We start from the raw sequence: 17,321 nt of genomic DNA, 5'->3' as shown, positions 1-17,321 counted from the left end.
GCAAATGGCTGGATTCAAAGTGAGAAGCCACAGTCACCTCGCCGACCCCAGGGCCCCTGCACCCAACTCTCAGGGGAAAGCCGGAAGGTGCAGGGCACCTGTGCACTCTGCGGCGCTGCCGGGGATTTGGCCAAGACCAGGTGCAGCCCGCCCCCGGACCGGGGTCGGGGCGGAGACAGGGCTGAGGGGGGCGGGCCTGGGTGGGGGTCGGGGCGGAGCCGGGTACCGAAGAGGGGGTGGGGCTAGGGCTGGAGTCTGGGCGGAGCCTGGAACAGGGGCGGGGGGAGCCGGGGCCGAGGTCCAGTACCCCGTTGGGGCACACCCGGGGACCTGAGCGGGGTCAAGGTCTGGAGGGGTCAGGGCGGAGTTGGGGACCGGAGTGGGGCCGGGGCCGGGGCCGGGAGCCCAGGGCGGGGGCGGGGCCCGGGTAAGGCGGGGCGGGAATGGTCTTCCGAGTTGCCAAGGCGGGAGGGAAAGCAGGAGGAGGAGAGGAGGAGGGGAGAAGGGAGGAGGGAGGAGGGCAGAGGGAAGAGGGCAGAGGGAAGAGGGCGGTGACTTGGCAGCTCCAGCTTCGCTCAGCTTCGCTCCGCTCACCCACGCCTCGCTGCTCCGCTTCGTGCCCCCCACCCGGGCATGCGCCCCCCGAACCCCCGGCCACCCAGAGCCCGCGCCGCCCCCCAGAGCCTTCGCAGAGCCGGCTGCGCAGGATGGGCGCCCTCGGTCCCAAGCCGCCGCCGCCGCTGCTGCTGTTAATCCTGGGTAAGCCTGGCCCCCGGCTCCGGCTCCCAGCCCCGCCCGGCAGGTGCCTGCCACCTGGTGACCAGCCCTGCCCGCCTCCCCAGCATTTCGGAGCCCCTCGCACCCCTTTCTCCGTCAGGGGCTCCCCCAGCCTCCCCGGGCCTGGCGCCCAGCTGCTCTGTGTGGCCGCGCTCCGAGCCAGTCTTGGGGCCGGCGGGGGGTGGGGTAGCGGTGAAGGCTCCCCAGTTCTAGGCCCCGGGCTGGGGCACAGTGAGGACCCACCGAGGTGTCGCCCCTAGGAACCGCCAGGCCCCACTTCTCAGCCGGCACACTCAGGTCCTGAGGTCGCTGCGCCCAAATGCTGCGACTCCTCTCTGCCTCACTCAGCTTCAGGCCCAGCCTTGGGTGCTCGCCCTGCGTGGGCAGTGTCTGTCCATCTTTATAATTGCCCGAGTTGGCTGGAGGCCCAGGGGCCGGTTCTGCCCACAGTCTTTGAAGTACGTCTCCCCTAATTGCACACCCCCCCCCCCACCCCGCTTCATCATCTGAAGTTGGAGGCAGTTCCATCTCCATCCTGGGCTGCGTCTTTCCCCCACTTTCCCTCTCCCAGATAGCCGCACTTGGCTCTGTAGCCTCCCACTGGTTGCCACACCCCCTTAGTCCCAGCTTCCCTGCCTCAGGAGAAACCAGGCTCCATGGAGACTGATGCTGAGATCTCCAAGCACCCTGTATCTGTTGTGGTGGGTGTTCATGGTGGGATGTTCTGGGCCACCGCTGCATGGATGCATGAGGACAGTGACAGTGGAAATGTTTTGGGCGTGAATGGGAGGGTTCCCTGTAGGGATGGTCTGGGGAGGAGTATGGGATCGAGGCAGTGAGACTGCCTGTACAGATGTTCAGGAGACGGAAACCCTTGAAATAAGAACACAGGGTGGTGAGGGGGTGGCTTTGGTGCCAGGATTTGGAGCTGCCATAGTTAAGGCAGAGGCTGACGTAGCCCCAGCCGCCTGTTTCTAGACCAGAGCTCCATCGCAGTGCCAAGGAGCCTCCCTGTGCTGCATAGGTCCCTGGGCCCTGTGGGACTAGAATGAGTCCTCTCCTTGGGGCCCTGGGTGGGAGGCAGGAGGATATACAGAGGAAGGAGCTGTGAGGCCTGGCAGCCTAGTACTTGGCCCGTTTTCCCCAGTGGGCAGCGTGGAGCAGAGAGGAGCCCAGGGTAAAGGTGGTGCAAAGAGACAGAAGAGCTTGCCGAGATCTGAGCGCCCTGGGTGTAGGCGCTTACTTTCATTTTGAAGATGAGGAAAAGGAAGTCACTTGCCCCAGAGAACGTATCTAGTGAGTGTTGGGGCTTGGATTTGAAACCACTCCCATCTGACTCCAAAGCAGGTCTCTTTGCTCTCCTTTCCCTCTCCACTAACACAGAGGAGGGGACCTGGCTGGGGAGAGAGCTGCCTGGCAGCTGGTCTCCCAAGGCGGTGGGGGTGACTTTCCCATGGGTATCTCCAAGCATCAGCAGTTGTGGAGCCAGGAAGATGGGAGGGGACCCTCCTGAGCAGAGTCTGCCCGGAGCCCAGGGAAGGTGTCAGCTCGCTTGTCTCCGCCATCACTCTGATTATGAAACATCCTCGGGCAGAGCCCTTCTGAGACACAGGCTCACTCACTGTCAGGGTGGAAGCTCTTAGCTCTCTGCCAGTGTAGAAACTGAGGCCTGGGAGTGGAAGGGGCTGGTCCAAACGGTACAGCTGGGGATGGGGATGGGGATGGGGCTGGAAGCTGACCTCCTGATCCCAGCCTGTGCTCTAACCGAGCAACCGCAAGTTTTCCCTGTGACTCAGCCGCAGGAAGAAGGGAAAGGTAAGGGTAGTGCTTCTGGAGGAGCTGGAGGACAGTTTGACTGCAGATTAGGTGTTTTCCTCCAGCCCCTGAAGAAAGGTGACGGTTATGCCCCTGGGAGTGACATTCTGGTTGGTGAGGTCAGTGCCTTCAGGCCTCTCCTTGGAGTTCCCCATCGCCTCTCTGGCTTTGTCCCTCTGCAGGGGCGTGTGGAAGCTAGCCAAGGATAGCAGGAACTTGGCCAAGACATTATACTTCTTGTACCTTAACTTTCTCATCTGTAAAATGGAGGCAGAGGGCTGACCCAGCCCTTCTTACATTCTGAGGTTCTGTGATCTGGGGCTGTGGAAGGATGGAAGGAGAGAAGGAAGAAGCTGAGCCCTCCAAGGCCACCAGGAGTATCTGCGAGGGCAGGGTAGGGGTGAGGGTGGGGTGAAGAAGCGTTTTGGCCTCTCTGAGAAAGATGGGAAGGGGCAGCTAGGGGGTTATTGCCTCCCTACTGAAAGGGAGCGGGATGTAAATAGATGCACACCATATGCAAATGAAGGCTTCCGTTAGGGAGTTGGAGGGGGTGGGGTGAGGGTTGTTTGTCAGCTGGGCCTGCCCCGGGAGATTGGCAGGCACTGGTGGGGGAGGGGAGCTTCTGCCCCCAGAGGCCAGGGCAGAGGCTGGCTCTTGCTCCCTGAGCCTCAGCTGCCTCGGCAGCCCTGTGGGGCAGAGAAGCAGTGAGCTCATGGCACAGCTGGAGTGGGGAGGGATTGTGTGGTGAGAACTGACTGGGCCTGTGCCCTGTCCTGCTCGGGCCACTGGCTCCATTGTCTGGAGTCCCCTGGCCCAGGTGACACAGCTGAGCGAACCAGCCCTTCTGATCAAGATTTTGCCAGCTCCCTTCAAACAAAGGAGGGGGACATGTGGTCTCAGGATCCCTTAGCTAGAAGGCTCAACAGGCATAAACGTGGGGAAACGGGGTGGAGGGGGAACTAAGGCACAGCCGGAATCAGGAATGGTTAGATCAGGAAGCAGATACACTCCTTTCTGACCTTAGGTGCTCTGCTTCTGGCCTGCCAGTAATGGGATGTTTCTGGGTTCTGAGGCAAATCTGGCTCTATACCACCACCTCCTTGAGACCCAGGTGTCTTACCTCCCAGCATTCTTTGCCTGTTCTCGGAACAGGGCCCAAGTGTATACCAACTTTCCTCAGGTTTCCTTTCCTTTCACAAGCAGAGGTCAAGAGTGATGTGGGGGCGGGGGAGGGGGGGTTGTGTGCAGTAGGGACCCAGGCATCCCTAACTTCTCCTGTCCTTCCCTATAGGAGTCGGGTGCTGTGCCCGGGAGGTGCTAGTCCCTGAGGGGCCCCTGTATCGCGTGGCTGGCACAGCCATCTCCATCTCCTGCAATGTCACTGGCTACGAGGGCCCTGCCCAGCAGGACTTCGAGTGGTTCCTGTACAGGCCTGAGGCCCCAGAGGCTGCCCTGGGCATTGTCAGTACCAGGGATACCCGATTCTCCTATGCTGTCTTTGGGCCCCGAGTGGCAGCTGGTGAGGTACAGGTACAGCGTCTGCAGGGTGATGCCGTGGTGCTCAAGATTGCCCGCCTGCAGGCCCAGGATGCTGGCATTTACGAGTGCTACACACCCTCCACGGATGCCCAGTACCTGGGCAGCTACAGCGGCAAAGTGGAACTGAGAGGTACTGGGCCCTGGGTTGGGGTCAGGGCCGTGCCCTCCCAAAAGGAAGAAAGTCAGGGCCAGCAGGGACCTAAGAGGAACCTGAGGCCCAACGAAGTTAAGTGACTTGCATGAAGTTACCCAGCAAGTTAGTGGCTGGCCTGAGACTCTGACCCAGGACTCTTCATTCCAGTCCACTGCTCTTATTCTGTCAAGCTACTTCCTGGGAGAGGAGAAGTGTCCTTAAGCTGTCCAGCCCCTTTCCATTCCCTGATAGGGTGAACAGACTCCACTCCTAGAGATTCCAGGATCCAGATCTGGGGGAGCGGGGGTGGCGGGGGAAATAGAGGCAGGGTAGGAGGAGTGAGACCACATGACAGTCTTGCTCTCTTAAGTTTCTTTGTCTTCTGAGAAGGAAGGCAGAGCCACTCTTCTGAGTATTTCAAACAGGGGTCAGTCTCAGGCATAAGGGTGAGTAGGCCATGGGCTGCTTCTATGAAATTCAACAAGTATTGAGTGCCCATTGTGTGCCCAGCACTGTGCTTGGCACCACTGGGTTACAGAAGGAATAATACAGCATGAAGCCTCTGCCTTCTAGGGGCTCACAGTCTATTTAGGGAACTAGGTTGTAGGTAGGAAGCAGTGTCAAGGGTTAGTTACTGTACAGCTCCCAGCCCTCCCTCACTCCAGCTGTTCTGTCCAGTTCTTCCAGATATGCTGCAGGTGTCTGCTACCCCCCCAGGGCCCCGGGGCCGTCAGGCCCCGACTTCACCCCCTCGCCTGATGGTGCACGAGGGGCAGGAGCTGGCACTGGGCTGCCTGGCACGGACGAGCACGCAGAAGCACACACACCTGGCCGTGTCCTTTGGGCGAGCTGTGCCCGAGGCGCCAGTGGGGCGAGCAACTCTGCAGGAAGTGGTGGGACTCCGGCCCGACCTGGCCGTGGAGGCCGGAGCTCCCTATGCTGAGCGGCTGGCGGCAGGGGAGCTGCGGCTGGGCAAGGAGGGGACTGAGCGCTACCGCATGGTGGTGGGGGGCGCCCAGGCGGACGATGTGGGCACCTACCACTGCACTGCCGCTGAGTGGATTCAGGATCCCGATGGCAGCTGGGCCCAGATCGCGGAGAAGAGGGCTGTCCTGGCCCACGTAGACGTGCAGACACTGTGTGAGTGCTGTGCGTCCCACGGCGCCAGCTGGGAGCCTTGGTATCTCAGTAGGCACCATGGCCACCATGGGCACTAGATGGCCATCGTCTGACTCCAGGGAGCCCGCCTTCCCTGGAGTGAAGTCCCATTAGTATCGCTTCCTGTTAGCATCTGCACCCATGACGGACTTTCTCTGCTCAGAAATTGGGTGTGGGGATGGGAGGGCCATGGCTGAGGGGTGAGAGCCAGGCCCCTGGGTGGCGGAGAGGGTGGCCTCGAAGTTGCTGCTATCAAGGAAGGACAGGCGCTCTGTGCCCTCTCCTGCCTCCCTGACACCCCTTCCCCTCCTGTGTTTCAGCCAGCCAGCTGGCAGTGACAGTGGGGCCTGGTGAACGTCGGATCGGCCCAGGGGAGCCCTTGGAGCTGCTGTGCAATGTGTCAGGGGCCCTGCCCCCACCAGGCCGTCATGCCGCGTACTCCGTGGGCTGGGAGATGGCACCTGCAGGGGCACCTGGGCCTGGCCGCCTGGTTGCCCAGCTGGACACGGAGGGTGTGGGCAGCCTGGGCCCTGGCTACGAGGGCCGGCACATTGCCATGGAGAAGGTGGCTTCCAGAACCTACCGGCTACGGCTGGAGGCTGCTCGGCCTGGGGATGCGGGCACCTACCGCTGCCTCGCCAAGGCCTATGTCCGAGGGTCTGGGGCCCGGCTTCAGGAAGCCGCCAGTGCCCGCTCCCGGCCCCTCCCAGTGCACGTGCGTGAGGAAGGTGAGAGGGGGCGGGTTGGTCCTGGACAGGATACGGGGTCTGCAGAACCTTTCCCTTCTGTTTCTGTGCCTCTCTCCCTCTCCATAGGCTGCTTCCGTGTCTCAGTCTCACACTCCTAAGATTGTGGGAACACCTGGAGTTTCTGGGGTGTTGCTTGGACAGCAGTCCTAACCCCATGCCCCCTGACCTTTCACCTTCTGACTTTTGTTCTGCAGGTGTGGTGCTGGAGGCTGTGGCCTGGCTAGTGGGAGGCACAGTGTACCGCGGGGAGACGGCCTCCCTGCTCTGCAACATCTCTGTGCGGGGCGGCCCCCCCGGGCTGCGGCTGGCTGCCAGCTGGTGGGTGGAGCGGCTGGAGGAGGGGGAGCTGAGCTCTGCCCCTGCCCAGCTGGTGGGTGGCGTGGGCCAGGACGGTGTGGCAGAGCTGGGGGTCCGGCCCGGAGGCGGCCCTATCAGCGTGGAGCTGGTGGGGCCCCGAAGCCATCGGCTGAGACTCCACGGCTTGGGGCCCGAGGACGAAGGCGTGTACCACTGTGCCCCCAGCGCCTGGGTGCAGCACGCTGACTACAGCTGGTACCAGGCGGGCAGTGCCCGCTCGGGGCCTGTCACGGTCTACCCATACACGCATGGTGAGTGGTGCCCCCCCCAGCCCCCCTCACCCCCATGCTCTTGTTCTCCCTTTTGCCTCTGATCCTCCTGCTGGTGGTGCCTCTGGTTCCTCTTTCTCTTCCTCTTCGCTTCGCACGGAAAGTCTGAAAGTCCAGCTTTCAGCCCTTCAGTGCCCGGCTGCCCCGGTGTCCTGGTGGGTAGGGGCTGGCTTGAGCGCAGAGAGGGCGGGGAGCAGGCGGGGGAAAGCTGTGTGTGAACGGGAGGAGGTGGTGTGGACAGCCTGACCGAGAAGGTACTGGCACATGGGTGGGAACGTGGGTGGAGGGCAGCGACACCCCAGGCTGAACACAGCCCTCCTCTCTCGCCCAGCCCTGGACACCCTGGTTGTGCCCCTGCTGGTGGGTGCAGGGGTTGCCCTAGCCATCGGAGCCACCATCCTGGGCTCCATCACCTGCTGCTTCATGAAGAGGCTGCGGAAACGGTGATCCCTGACACCCCAGGTGAGGGGCAAGGACCCCCAGCCCCAGCCCCGTCTTCCCTAGTCCTGAGATGAGCACCTCCCTCCCTGGTCCCAGCTGGAGAAGGAGCAGCCCCTCTCAGCTCTGCGGTCCAGGGCCAGGAGGAAGTCACACTCTCCTTAGCCCCCTCCACGTGCGCTCTCCCGTTCCTGCAGGTGTGACTATCTTCCAATCCAGCCGCAAGCCCGCCTCTGGTGTCTGAATACCCTCTCCCTCTGCCTGCCCTTCCTTTAATTTATGTGACCTACTCCCACCCAGAGTGGGGGACACGGCCTCCATGCCCCACTCCTTCCTTCCCAAGCTCCTCCCTCTGGCCTTCTGTTCATGATCTCATACATAGCCCAAAGGGAGGCCGTTCCCTGTCCTAGAATTAGTTTTTCTAAAATGTGAATAAACTTGTTTTATAAAATCCAGGGCTGGCTGTGTCTTCCCTGCTATGAGGCTCTAAGAGGCAGGGGCGCGTGGCAGGTGGGCTACTGGGGGCTGACAGCCTCTTCTGGACGACCCATGCCTCTCTTCCCCCCACAAACACCATCTGGCCTCCGTGGGCCGTGCCACACACCCCAGGAGGGGAAACCTGGGTCCCATCTGCTGTCTGAGCTGTCAGTGCAGAGCCAGTTCCTGTTGGGATTTCTCCTTGGGGTGGGGAGAGAGAAAGGGGGATGAGTTCCAGTTGAGCACGGGCTCTGCCCCTAGACTTCTCCTAGGTTGCAAGGCAGGGGCTTCCAGGGCCCAGTGCCCTTTTCTGAGTCCCCACGCTATTCCGCAGTCTCATTCTCTTGGTCAGGCTAATCTTGGACCTGACTCCTTCCCCCAGGCCCTGGGGCCTCAGCCTTTCTCCTCCTGATCTTCATTATTCTGCCTGACAGCAGCAGAATGGAAGGCCCAGAACACAGCCACCTGGGCGACCGGGACGCCAGCAGTCAGAGGGGCCCCTGCATACACCCGCCCCCACCGCATGCCCCCTTGCCTCACCCGTCCTCCCGTGCCCCCGGGGCTCCCTGAATTTGTCTCTGCCTAAGGATTCTCGGATCCTAGAACTCTTAGCTGCACTGCACCTCGAGAGGCACGCAGTCTACCTCTTTCAACTCAGTTATTTAAACATTTATTGAGCATTAGCAGTTTACCAAGTGTTGTTTTTACAGATAGGGAAACTGAGGCCCAGAGTAGTGATGCGACTTGCCCAGAGTCATAGAACTAATTCGTGACAGTGTCAGGACTAGAACCCAGGTCCCCAGACTCCTTGCACTGCACACAGTGGGGCCCTGAGTGGTCGCTGAGTGGCAAGGAGAGGGGTGGCGGGGTCTCAGTGCCTTCCATCCAGCCTCAGTTCCTCTACGGTGGGTTCACTTGCAATGGGTGAACTACCGCGTGAGTGAGTGTGGACACCCAGAGCCCGCCCCCTCCTATCCAGACTCCAGATGTTTCAGCAAATTAAACCAGAACTGCTGCTCATCCCACGCCCCAACATTTGTTCTTTGGGAACAGCCAGCACCAGGGTTCAGGGACCTCATCTTTGGGTGATGGTGACCCAAGTCACCCTGTGACCTGAGGCAAAGACGTTCTCTCCGAGCGGACCCAAGCTGGCATGGGCTCCCTCCGCAGCCCCCTTTCCTGCTTCCAGGAGGCACGGCATCCCCCAGGACCCCAGCTTCCCAGCCTGGAATGCAGCACACTGGGGTGCTTCCCCGCAAGGGGCTCAGAGTTTTGTTAAAGAACAGGAATGGGGTGTAGCCAGGGCCAAGGGCTGGAGGTCACTGCTGGGCCCGTGCGGTGGGAGGGTGCGCCTGCCTGTGTGTACACGTCTCTCCCAGAGGCAGGTCCCCCTACCTCTGCCCCTTCTCGACTCGCCATTACTCTCCCTTCACAATCCTGGGGTGGGGGGTGTCCCTGGTGACCGGGATGACACCAGGAAGGGGGTGCACGTGGCATGGGAACACCTCTCCAGGGGCTCCTGCCCCAGCTGGGCAGACAGCAGGTCACAGTCACATCCGGATATTTGGACTCTCGCTTCTCTCTCACATCTTCTCCCACATTTAATCCTGCCTCTTAAGTCCTACGTGGGATTCCATCCTTTGCCACAGATGCCCTTCCTGCTCCAGCTCGCCACCACCTCGCCAGCACTCCCCTGAAGCCCTCCCGACTACTTTGTCCTATCTATCTTGCCTACTCATCTTGCCCAAACACCAACTCTAGCTTGCCACAGCCCTATTTCCACTGACGGGTGAGGCCCTAGGCCCAGAGTCAGACTCTTCAGCCTTGGTTTCATGGTCTCCTTTCCCCCCACCACAGTTCTCCATACCCATTATATTTCAGTCTCCTCCCCAAGGACCCTCAGCTACTCCTCAGCTTGATGCCCACCTCCTGACAGGAACCCCAAGTCTGCTTAGGGAAGGGCTTCTCAGAGCGTGGTCCCTGTTCCAGCAGCGTCAGCAGGACCTGGGACTTGTTAGAAATGCAAAGTTTTGGTCTCTACCCCAGACCCATTAAGTCAGAAACTCTGGGAGAGGGGCTCAGCCATATGTGTTCCCAAGCCCTCCAGGGGACCCTGATGCCCACCCAAGTTCATGACTGCTGGCTCAGGTCACTCTCCAGGCCTGACTCAATCCCTAGCTTTCTGATTACCAAGCCCTTCCACCCCCTGCTCGGAGAGATCGCCCAGGTTCTCAGTTTGAAACAGTTGTCACAGGCATATTTCTCTGTTTTTCCCACTTGTACTGTATTCCCAGAATAGGAATCAGGTCTCTGACTGTCCTCCCCACACATGCCCGGGTCAGTGCTCTGGACCCAACGGGCACCCAGTGAACCACATGAATGACTCCCTCTCACTGTGCCCTAAGGCTGATTCTGCTTTCCTGAGGGCCCCGTGTCCCAGCTCTAGTGAACTCAGGTTTCTGCATCTCTCCCCGGCCCTTCTTCCTCCTCAGAACCTCTCTATCCCTCCCTGCCCCCGCAGTGGTACTTACGAGACCTCACTTCACTGTCAGAAAATAGCCATCCCTGGTTCGCCTTTCCTAGGCCCTGCCCCAGGGCCCCAGCTCTGGCATCTCCCCCATTGCCGGTTTCCCTGCACACATGGACGAGGTCATTCACACCCTGCGGAGCCGCCCCTGCAGCCTTTCACCCTCCCTCTCAGCCTGTCACAGTGGCAGGGGTGGAGCTGGGAGGGTACCCTCCTCATCTCTGCCCGCCTCCGTCCAGCTTTCTCACCTCTGGGTCAGCTTGGGCTACTGTGTCCAGTGAGACAGGTGCGCCAGACTCAAGGAAGCTGGCTGAGGAGGTGAGTGGGGACTAAACTCCAGCCCACACTCTGCTCCCCAAGCCATGCACCCTAGTTTGGGGTAGTGTCAGTCTGGAGGAAAAGGGCGCCTTTTTAGAATTTGCACCAAGATACTCTATGAGTTAGCGGCAGCCCTGAGCACACCACCTGTCTGTTGGTCTGGTGGCCCATTCACCTATCCACTGGCTGGCTGTCTCTCTCTGCTTCCACCTTCTCATCCAACCCACATAGGTCCATCCTTCTGTCCATCCATCCACGCATGAACAGAAGTGAAGGTCAAACACAGACAGGCTGGCAAGTTTACCCATTCCCCACCCTCCATTCTCCTGAAATCAGGATCTCTCCCATCCATGTTGGATCCCAGACCTGAGATTCTGAGGAGGCTCTCCAGCTTTAGTGCATTCCCAGGGACCTTGCCTGCGCCCTCCTCCACCTTCGATAACCAGCTCCCCAGGTACCTGTGTCTGGCCCTGCCACAGGGGTCTGGAGGAAACTGGTCACACCTTGGACTCACTCTCCACGGGTGGCAGGCAGCCATTCTGCTCTTTGTCAGCCCCAGCCTCTTCGCCCGCCCCCTCCCCCAACCCCTCCTCCTCCACCTTCTCGTCCAGCCGGCTGGGGATGGACCAGTAGAGATGGGCGTCAAGGCGGGCTGCGGCCTCGGCCAGCTCCCGGGCGCTGCATGAGGGTGTGGGCACCTCAAAGGTCTGGTGGAAGCTGGCATAGTCCACCTCGTAGAAGCCATCCTCCAGGGTCAGCACTGACGTGAAGCGGTGACCCCACAGCACCTCATCCACCAGGTAGGAGCTCCGAGCTTGGCATGTCATTCCTGGGGGTAAGGGCATGGGTCAAGGGGGATCCCAGCCCCAGCCTTCCCTCCCCTGCCTCATTCCACAACCCTATTCCTAGAACCCTTCCCTGGAGCCCTCCTCAAGGACCCCCACCCCCCACCCCCGCTTTGGTTCAGCCCACTTTCTCTTCCTTCCCATCTCTTGTACTTGTCCAGCTCCCCCTCCTCCTCTCCATTTGCCCCAACTCCTCTTAACCTCCAGCCCACATTCTCCCCTCCTCTCCACTGGAGATGCCAATCAGAGAAGCTTAACCTTGAAACTGACGTTGGGGATCATCTAGCCCAATTTTCCTCTCCATACAGGGCTCCCCACTGGAGCATTCCCAATAATGGGCATCTAGCTTGCACTTGATTACCTCCCAGGATTGAGAGTTCACCACCTCACAAGGAGCCCACTCCTTTGTGTGACGGCTCTAGTATTTGGGTTGTTCTTTATACAGAGCTAAAATCCGCCACCCTTATTTTCATTCTCCTGCTGTATGACACCCCTTCAAGTATCTGAAAGCAGGAGTCTCAGGTTTCATCATGTCTTCTCTCCTTCAGGCTGAACATCCGTGTCTCCCTCGACCATTCCTGATGTGACCTGGCTTCCAAAAATTTTACTTTTTGACTGCAAACCAGAATGGCCAAGGAGGATCTTTTAAGCACTCTGAGTGTGATAAGTACTCCAGCTGTGGCCTGATCCATGCATAAGAGAGGGCTCACCACCTCTCTCTTCTGGCCATGATGCTTTAGCTAATAGGGCCCAAGATTACATTACATAAACATTTTTGGAAGCTGTATCACATTGCCTGTGGCCAACTAAAACCCCCAATTCTTTTTTCACCAGAGCTCTTCCATGCTGTGCTTACATAAGTGATTTTTTAAAGCCTAAATGTAGAACTTTATATTTATTCGTTTTAAATGTCATCTTGTTGGATTTTGGCTCATTATACTCGCTTTTCAGAAGCATTTTGGATACTGACTCTCTCACCCAAAATATTACCATCCTTTCCAGCTTTGTCTCTGTAGAAAAATCCAACAAGCTCCCCTCCCTATCTCCTCCACCCCACCCTCCCCTGTCCTCCTTGCTGTGGGCCTGTGTCCTGTTTTCCCTGTGGGGTGGGCACACCCACCGGGGCAAGTGATTTTCCTTCTACCCTGAGATCTCTCATATTCCCCTCAGTTCATATCCACCTCCGAACAAGGGGGAATGGAAGAGTGAACATTAGCTAACCAGAGACTGGCTCTCAACATTGAAAGCTCTGCCCTGAGCCAACTTGGTGACTTGGTATTCTTTGTTCCTTTGGTGAAGACTGGCATAGGAAATGTCCTGTAAAGGAGGGGAAGAAGAGGCAAAAGGGACATTGGGGAGAGGGGCTGTAAGGAAGAAAGGGAAGGGCTGGAGGTACAAAGGGAGAAGAGGGTTGGGCAGGGACTTCTCAGGTACCAGCAAAAATGTGCTAGCCGGTGAGATGAGAGGAAAGGAAGCAGGGTGAGTGGGGGAAGGGGAAGGAGGACTCATTTGCTGCCCCTGCACTGGTCTTGTCCTACCTGCTCCCAAACCTTTCACTGTATAGGCCTGAGTTGGAGGTTCTGACATCACAGGTACATTGCTAGTTCCTTCTGGAAAGGGGCTTGAAATGTGCAGATCATCTATCCTTTGTCAGTGGAAACTGAATCTTCTGATGGATGGGGAAACTGAGGCAGAAGTGAGCCCAGCTATCGACCTCTCCCTAAGGTCCAGCCTAGGAATAACTCAGGCCATGGAAAACCTGCACTATCACATTCCAGGGGCCTGGACCTCTCAGTATTGAGAAAAACCTGGAACCTAAACCCCCCCTTCCTACCCTGCACCCTAAATGCTGAAGCCATACTGCCTGGGTCCAATCCAGTTGTGGCCGCTTATTTAGCCTATGACTGTGGACAACTTAACCTTTCACTGGGGCAATTTCCTCCCTGAAAAATGAGCACAGTAACAAGAAATTACCTTCATGGGGCTCAGATTAAATAAACCAGGAGGTGTAAAGTGCTTTGGAACCGTGCAGGGCACAGAGTAAGCACTGGGTGTTGGTTATTATCATTACTCTCTCCTATTCCCAGTGACACAGACCTCTTGGCCCAGGGCCCCAGGCCAGGGCCACTTCGGAGGATTCCTCCCAGCTTTCTCTCGGCTCTCTGGTGGGGGGGGGGGGGTCACTCTTTTCATACACCCCTCCCAACCCATCTCATCTCAGCCTCTCATCCTCCACCAGCCTCGCCATCCCTCCCCCCCCCCCCGGCTTCCTCCGCCCTGGCCCCTCTAGGTCCAATTCCCCGCCCACCCGCTCCCCTCCTCTGTCCTGCTTTTCCTCCTCTTCCTTCTCCTTCGGCCCGCCCGCACCCGTGGCTTCCACCATGCCCTCGAGGATGACGACGATCTCGAAGTCGTCCCTCTCGAGGGCGCGGCGCGACGCCTCCCAGAAGGGGCTGGCGGCGTCGATCTCGTGGCTGATGACGAGCGGTGAGACGAGGAAGAGGCGGTCGTCGCCCGTTTCAAAGCCCACGCTGAGGTCGGTCTGGTGCAGCGGGATGAACTCGCCCTCGAGCGTCTGGCGCGAGCGGATGAGCTTGGCGCGGATGGAAGCCTCGACTATGTGCGACGAGCGCAGGTCGCCCACGCGGAACATGAGGCAGAGGCGCCCGTCGCGCAGCGACACCACGGCGTGCGAGGAGAAGACGAGCGTGGCGGCGCGCTTGTTGGGCTGCGAGATCTTGACGAACATGCAGCCCACCATGAAGGCGTTCACCATGGAGCCCAGGATGGCCTGTAGCAGCAGCAGCACGATGCCCTCGGGGCACTGGTCGGTGATGACGCGGTGCCCGTAGCCGATGGTGGTCTCCGTCTCGATGGAGAAGAGGAAGGCGGCCACGAAGCCGTTGAGGTTGTTGACGCACGGCGTCCACGCCGTGTCCTCCAGGTGCTCCAGGTCGCCGCGGCCGTAGGCGATCAGCCACCAGATGGCGCCGAAGAAGAGCCAGGTGAGCGCGTAGGCCAGCACGAAGAAGAGCAGGCTCAGGCGCCACTGCAGGTCCACGAGCGTGGTGAACAGGTCGGTCAGGTAGCGGTACGTCTCGCGCACGTTGCCCTGCTGCACGTTGCAGCGGCCGTCCTTCTCCACGTAGCGCTGGCGGCCGCGGCGCCGCGGCTGCTCCTCGGGCCCCGGCGAGAGGGCGGTGTTCTCCTGCGCCATGGCCGTGGCCGCGGCGGGGAGGTCACGGCCCGGGCGGAGGCGCGGGGCCTGGAGGGGCTGAGAGGTGGGCCAGATTAGCCGAGCCGCGGGAGAGGCCGAGACGTCCGGGCCTGCGCCCAGGGGCCGGGTGGCCCAGAGCGAGTCCCTTGCCGTCTCAGCCTCAGCTTTCCGCATCCATAGAATGGGAACAATACACACAACCCTAGCCGCCCCCACCCCCAGCTCGCAGCACCGTGAAGATCAAATGGGATAGTGTGTATGAACTGGATCGCACTCTGCACGACTGAGTATTTTCAGGGGAACGGGGTACCAGAGGTCTTGGTCCCCCTGGTCTAACTGGGCTGTGCAGCACCTCACGGCCACCCCCAGGCGAGAGGCCCAGGCAAGGACGGAGTTTCCTGAAACGCTTAGACTGTGGGTTCCTTGGAGGCAGGTGCTTAATCTTCCTCTCCTGTGCAGAGCCCTCCCTGCCCGAAGGCCACCCCCGCCCCACTCCGACCTGGCTCTGGCTAATATCAGGCAGTCCCCTAATCCCTGTCTCCGCAATTCAACCTGCTGTCTCACCAGGCTCTTTTGAAGTTCACCTGGAGACTGACACAAAAAGTCTTTCCCATTCCTCCCTCCTTGGACCTCGCTTACTCTAGCCCCTCCCACATCTTCTTCCTCTCAACAAGCTTACAAAGGAGAAATGGAAGTGGTGGAAAACGAGTGAAAAATCTCCAGTGGGCAAGGGTTGAACATTCCCACCTTGGGAAATTCCCGCTGGAAATCCTCCCTGAGGACTGACCATGATCATTGCGGCTGTAGCGTCAGCCCCATATCCCCTAGGTTATTTCCACAGTGGAGACAGCCTGCAAATGGGCAGGGGGACGGGAGAATATGAGATCAACACGGACAGCCGGGGTAAAGGAAGCACAAAGTTCAATATAGGCTTGTAGCCCTCCAGTATCCTATTCTTCATGAGCCATTAAATCAGATAAGTGATTTAAGCACACACCTTTACCTCCTTCCTCCCTTCAATTCGCCCCTCCCTCCCCAGCCTCTCACCTCCCTTGACTATCCTTAAACAGCCCCCCTCCATATGCCGCAAAGCTCACATTCCAAGGGAAGCCTACCTGATTTTGCTTTAAGTTCTTCCCCGTGAGGAGCTCTCTGAGCTGCAGGCTGCCCTGAGAGAGAGAGACCCAGAGCCCTTCCCTAGGCACCCAGGGGCCCCTAGGAGGTATGGCTCGTATGAGGAAAGGTTAAGAATTCAGGACTTTTCAACTTTCCCTTCTTCTTGGGAATCATCCTCTTTCCCCACTCCAAGGACACCTGGGCTGGCTGAGGTGGGGTGATGGAGGGGAAGAGTGTGACATAAGGACCACAGATGGCCTGGACGTTTGACCAGGTCCTGGGGAGAAACTGCCTGGGTATGTAACTCCAAACCCAGCACTCTCCAATTTAAGTTCTGGAGTGAGGCGTTCTGCAGCCAGACCTCTGGAGGCTGTGTGTGTGTGTGTGTGTGTGTGTGTGTGTGTGTGTGTGTGTGTTGGGGTAGAGGGCAGGAGGAAAAACCAAAATGAGATGGCTTGGAGCTTAGGGGCATCCCCTACATTTCCAGGAGGAATCAGGGGACACAGGATCCAGGAACCCCAATGCAATGGCAGATTAGGGTCTTCCCCTCCCCCAACCGTGAGCTTGCTTTTTCTCTTCCTGCAGCCCACGATGTCCTCGATTGGCTTAGAGATCACAGGTCATTCAGAGAAGTACCTGGGCCCACTTATTCCAGCTTCTGCCAAGGTGGGCTTTCAGATGTTCTCTCAGGGTCTTAGGTAATCTGACCCCCAATCTGCCTGCTGAGGCAGATTTCTCTGCCCAGGTGTGGGGAAGAAACGCCAGAGTCTGATGGCCCCCAGAACTCTCTCACCCACCATTGCCCCGGGAATCTAAGTGAGCCTCACTTTGATTGTGTTTTATCTCCTGTCTTCGGGCTGCACTTTCTCAATGGGTAAGGGAAGGTGTGAAATCGTTGCCTCTATCTCAAGAGCGAAGACTCGATTTCTACACCTTCCCTCCAAAGAGTCCTGTTCCTCCAGCCTATTCCTCCTTATTTCATGTGCATGCTGTGCCCCCTTTCCAGAAGACCCCAGTGCTGCATTTTCCTGGATCTCCCTTTCTCTGGCTAGAGAGTGCTGGCCAGCAAGGGGGCTTATTTTTTGGAAGGGGATCTGGCGAAAACTCCCTCAGGAACCAGCTCTTCCCAAACCCCCACTTGCCTTGGAAATAGGGGCCCAAACCCAAGTCCCCTGGAACTCAACTCACAGCGTGTGGAGAGGAGAGTAGCCGGCAGCAGAGACCCCTGGGGGGGTAGCGTCCATGCCCCTGACACCGCCTCCCCCCCACCCCAGCCCCCTTGGAGGGTGGGAGCCGCAGGCACCGCTGTTTCTCCTAAATGTAGCGGCAGCTCTGACTAGGACTTGCTATCTGTGTCATCCGCACTTCCCAGGCTCCCCTGCTCCTCTCCTGTTTCCACAGCAACCAGTCTGGCGACAGCTCTAGAGCATCCCCCTCCCCTCCCCAGTCCTGGGTACCACTAGAGGCTGATCCATACGCCATAGCTATTTTTAGCCAAAGTTCCTCCTCCTGGACAACTCAGAGCTCGCCTCCTCACCCCCTCAGGGAAAAAAAAAAAAAAAAGAAAAGCTAGCATGCTGGCTCTT

The 17,321-nt window shown here is 58.9% G+C and overlaps 2 protein-coding genes across 3 annotated transcripts; one reads left to right on the top strand and one right to left on the bottom strand.

Annotated features, from left to right (window-relative positions):
* The first annotated feature begins 275 nt into the window (after positions 1-275).
* IGSF8 (immunoglobulin superfamily member 8) lies at positions 276-7,686 on the top strand. Of its 2 annotated transcripts, none has more exons than XM_068541091.1 (7): positions 276-345; positions 663-759; positions 3,884-4,261; positions 4,943-5,404; positions 5,743-6,150; positions 6,366-6,779; positions 7,129-7,686. In XM_068541091.1, exons 2-7 carry the CDS (start codon positions 708-710, stop codon positions 7,242-7,244), a joined length of 1,830 nt encoding a protein of 609 aa, XP_068397192.1. In that variant the 5' UTR covers positions 276-345; positions 663-707; the 3' UTR covers positions 7,245-7,686. The 2 variants fall into 2 exon arrangements, with proteins under 2 accessions (XP_068397192.1, XP_068397191.1); XM_068541090.1 differs by lacking the exon at positions 276-345 and having other exon boundaries at positions 511-759; positions 7,129-7,259; positions 7,433-7,686.
* A 3,368-nt stretch (positions 7,687-11,054) lies between these two features.
* On the bottom strand, positions 11,055-15,752 carry KCNJ9 (potassium inwardly rectifying channel subfamily J member 9). The gene is made up of 3 exons (XM_068541092.1): positions 15,735-15,752; positions 13,770-14,676; positions 11,055-11,386 (listed from the first exon to the last, which is right to left on the bottom strand). Exons 2-3 carry the CDS (start codon positions 14,617-14,619, stop codon positions 11,055-11,057), a joined length of 1,182 nt encoding a protein of 393 aa, XP_068397193.1. The 5' UTR covers positions 14,620-14,676; positions 15,735-15,752.
* Positions 15,753-17,321: the final 1,569 nt, after the last annotated feature.

Source organism: Eschrichtius robustus, chromosome 3 (assembly GCF_028021215.1).
Source record: "Eschrichtius robustus isolate mEscRob2 chromosome 3, mEscRob2.pri, whole genome shotgun sequence".
NCBI classification, from domain to species: domain Eukaryota; kingdom Metazoa; phylum Chordata; class Mammalia; order Artiodactyla; family Eschrichtiidae; genus Eschrichtius; species Eschrichtius robustus.
Note: the sequence above shows the minus strand (reverse complement) of the source record. Positions and strands in the feature narration are given on the sequence as shown.

Bases quoted from the DNA above. Each gene is read 5' to 3' on its own strand.
- KCNJ9 (XM_068541092.1), bottom strand. From the start codon at position 14,619: ATGGCGCAGGAGAACACCGCCCTCTCGCCGGGGCCCGAGGAGCAGCCG. The intron at 11,387-13,769 runs GTGCGGGCGGGC...CCTTACCCCCAG, and splicing joins GGGCATGGTGGAAGCCACGG to GAATGACATGCCAAGCTCGG.
- IGSF8 (XM_068541091.1), top strand. From the start codon at position 708: ATGGGCGCCCTCGGTCCCAAGCCGCCGCCGCCGCTGCTGCTGTTAATC. The intron at 760-3,883 runs GTAAGCCTGGCC...CCTTCCCTATAG, and splicing joins GCTGCTGCTGTTAATCCTGG to GAGTCGGGTGCTGTGCCCGG. The intron at 6,151-6,365 runs GTGAGAGGGGGC...TTTGTTCTGCAG, and splicing joins AGTGCACGTGCGTGAGGAAG to GTGTGGTGCTGGAGGCTGTG.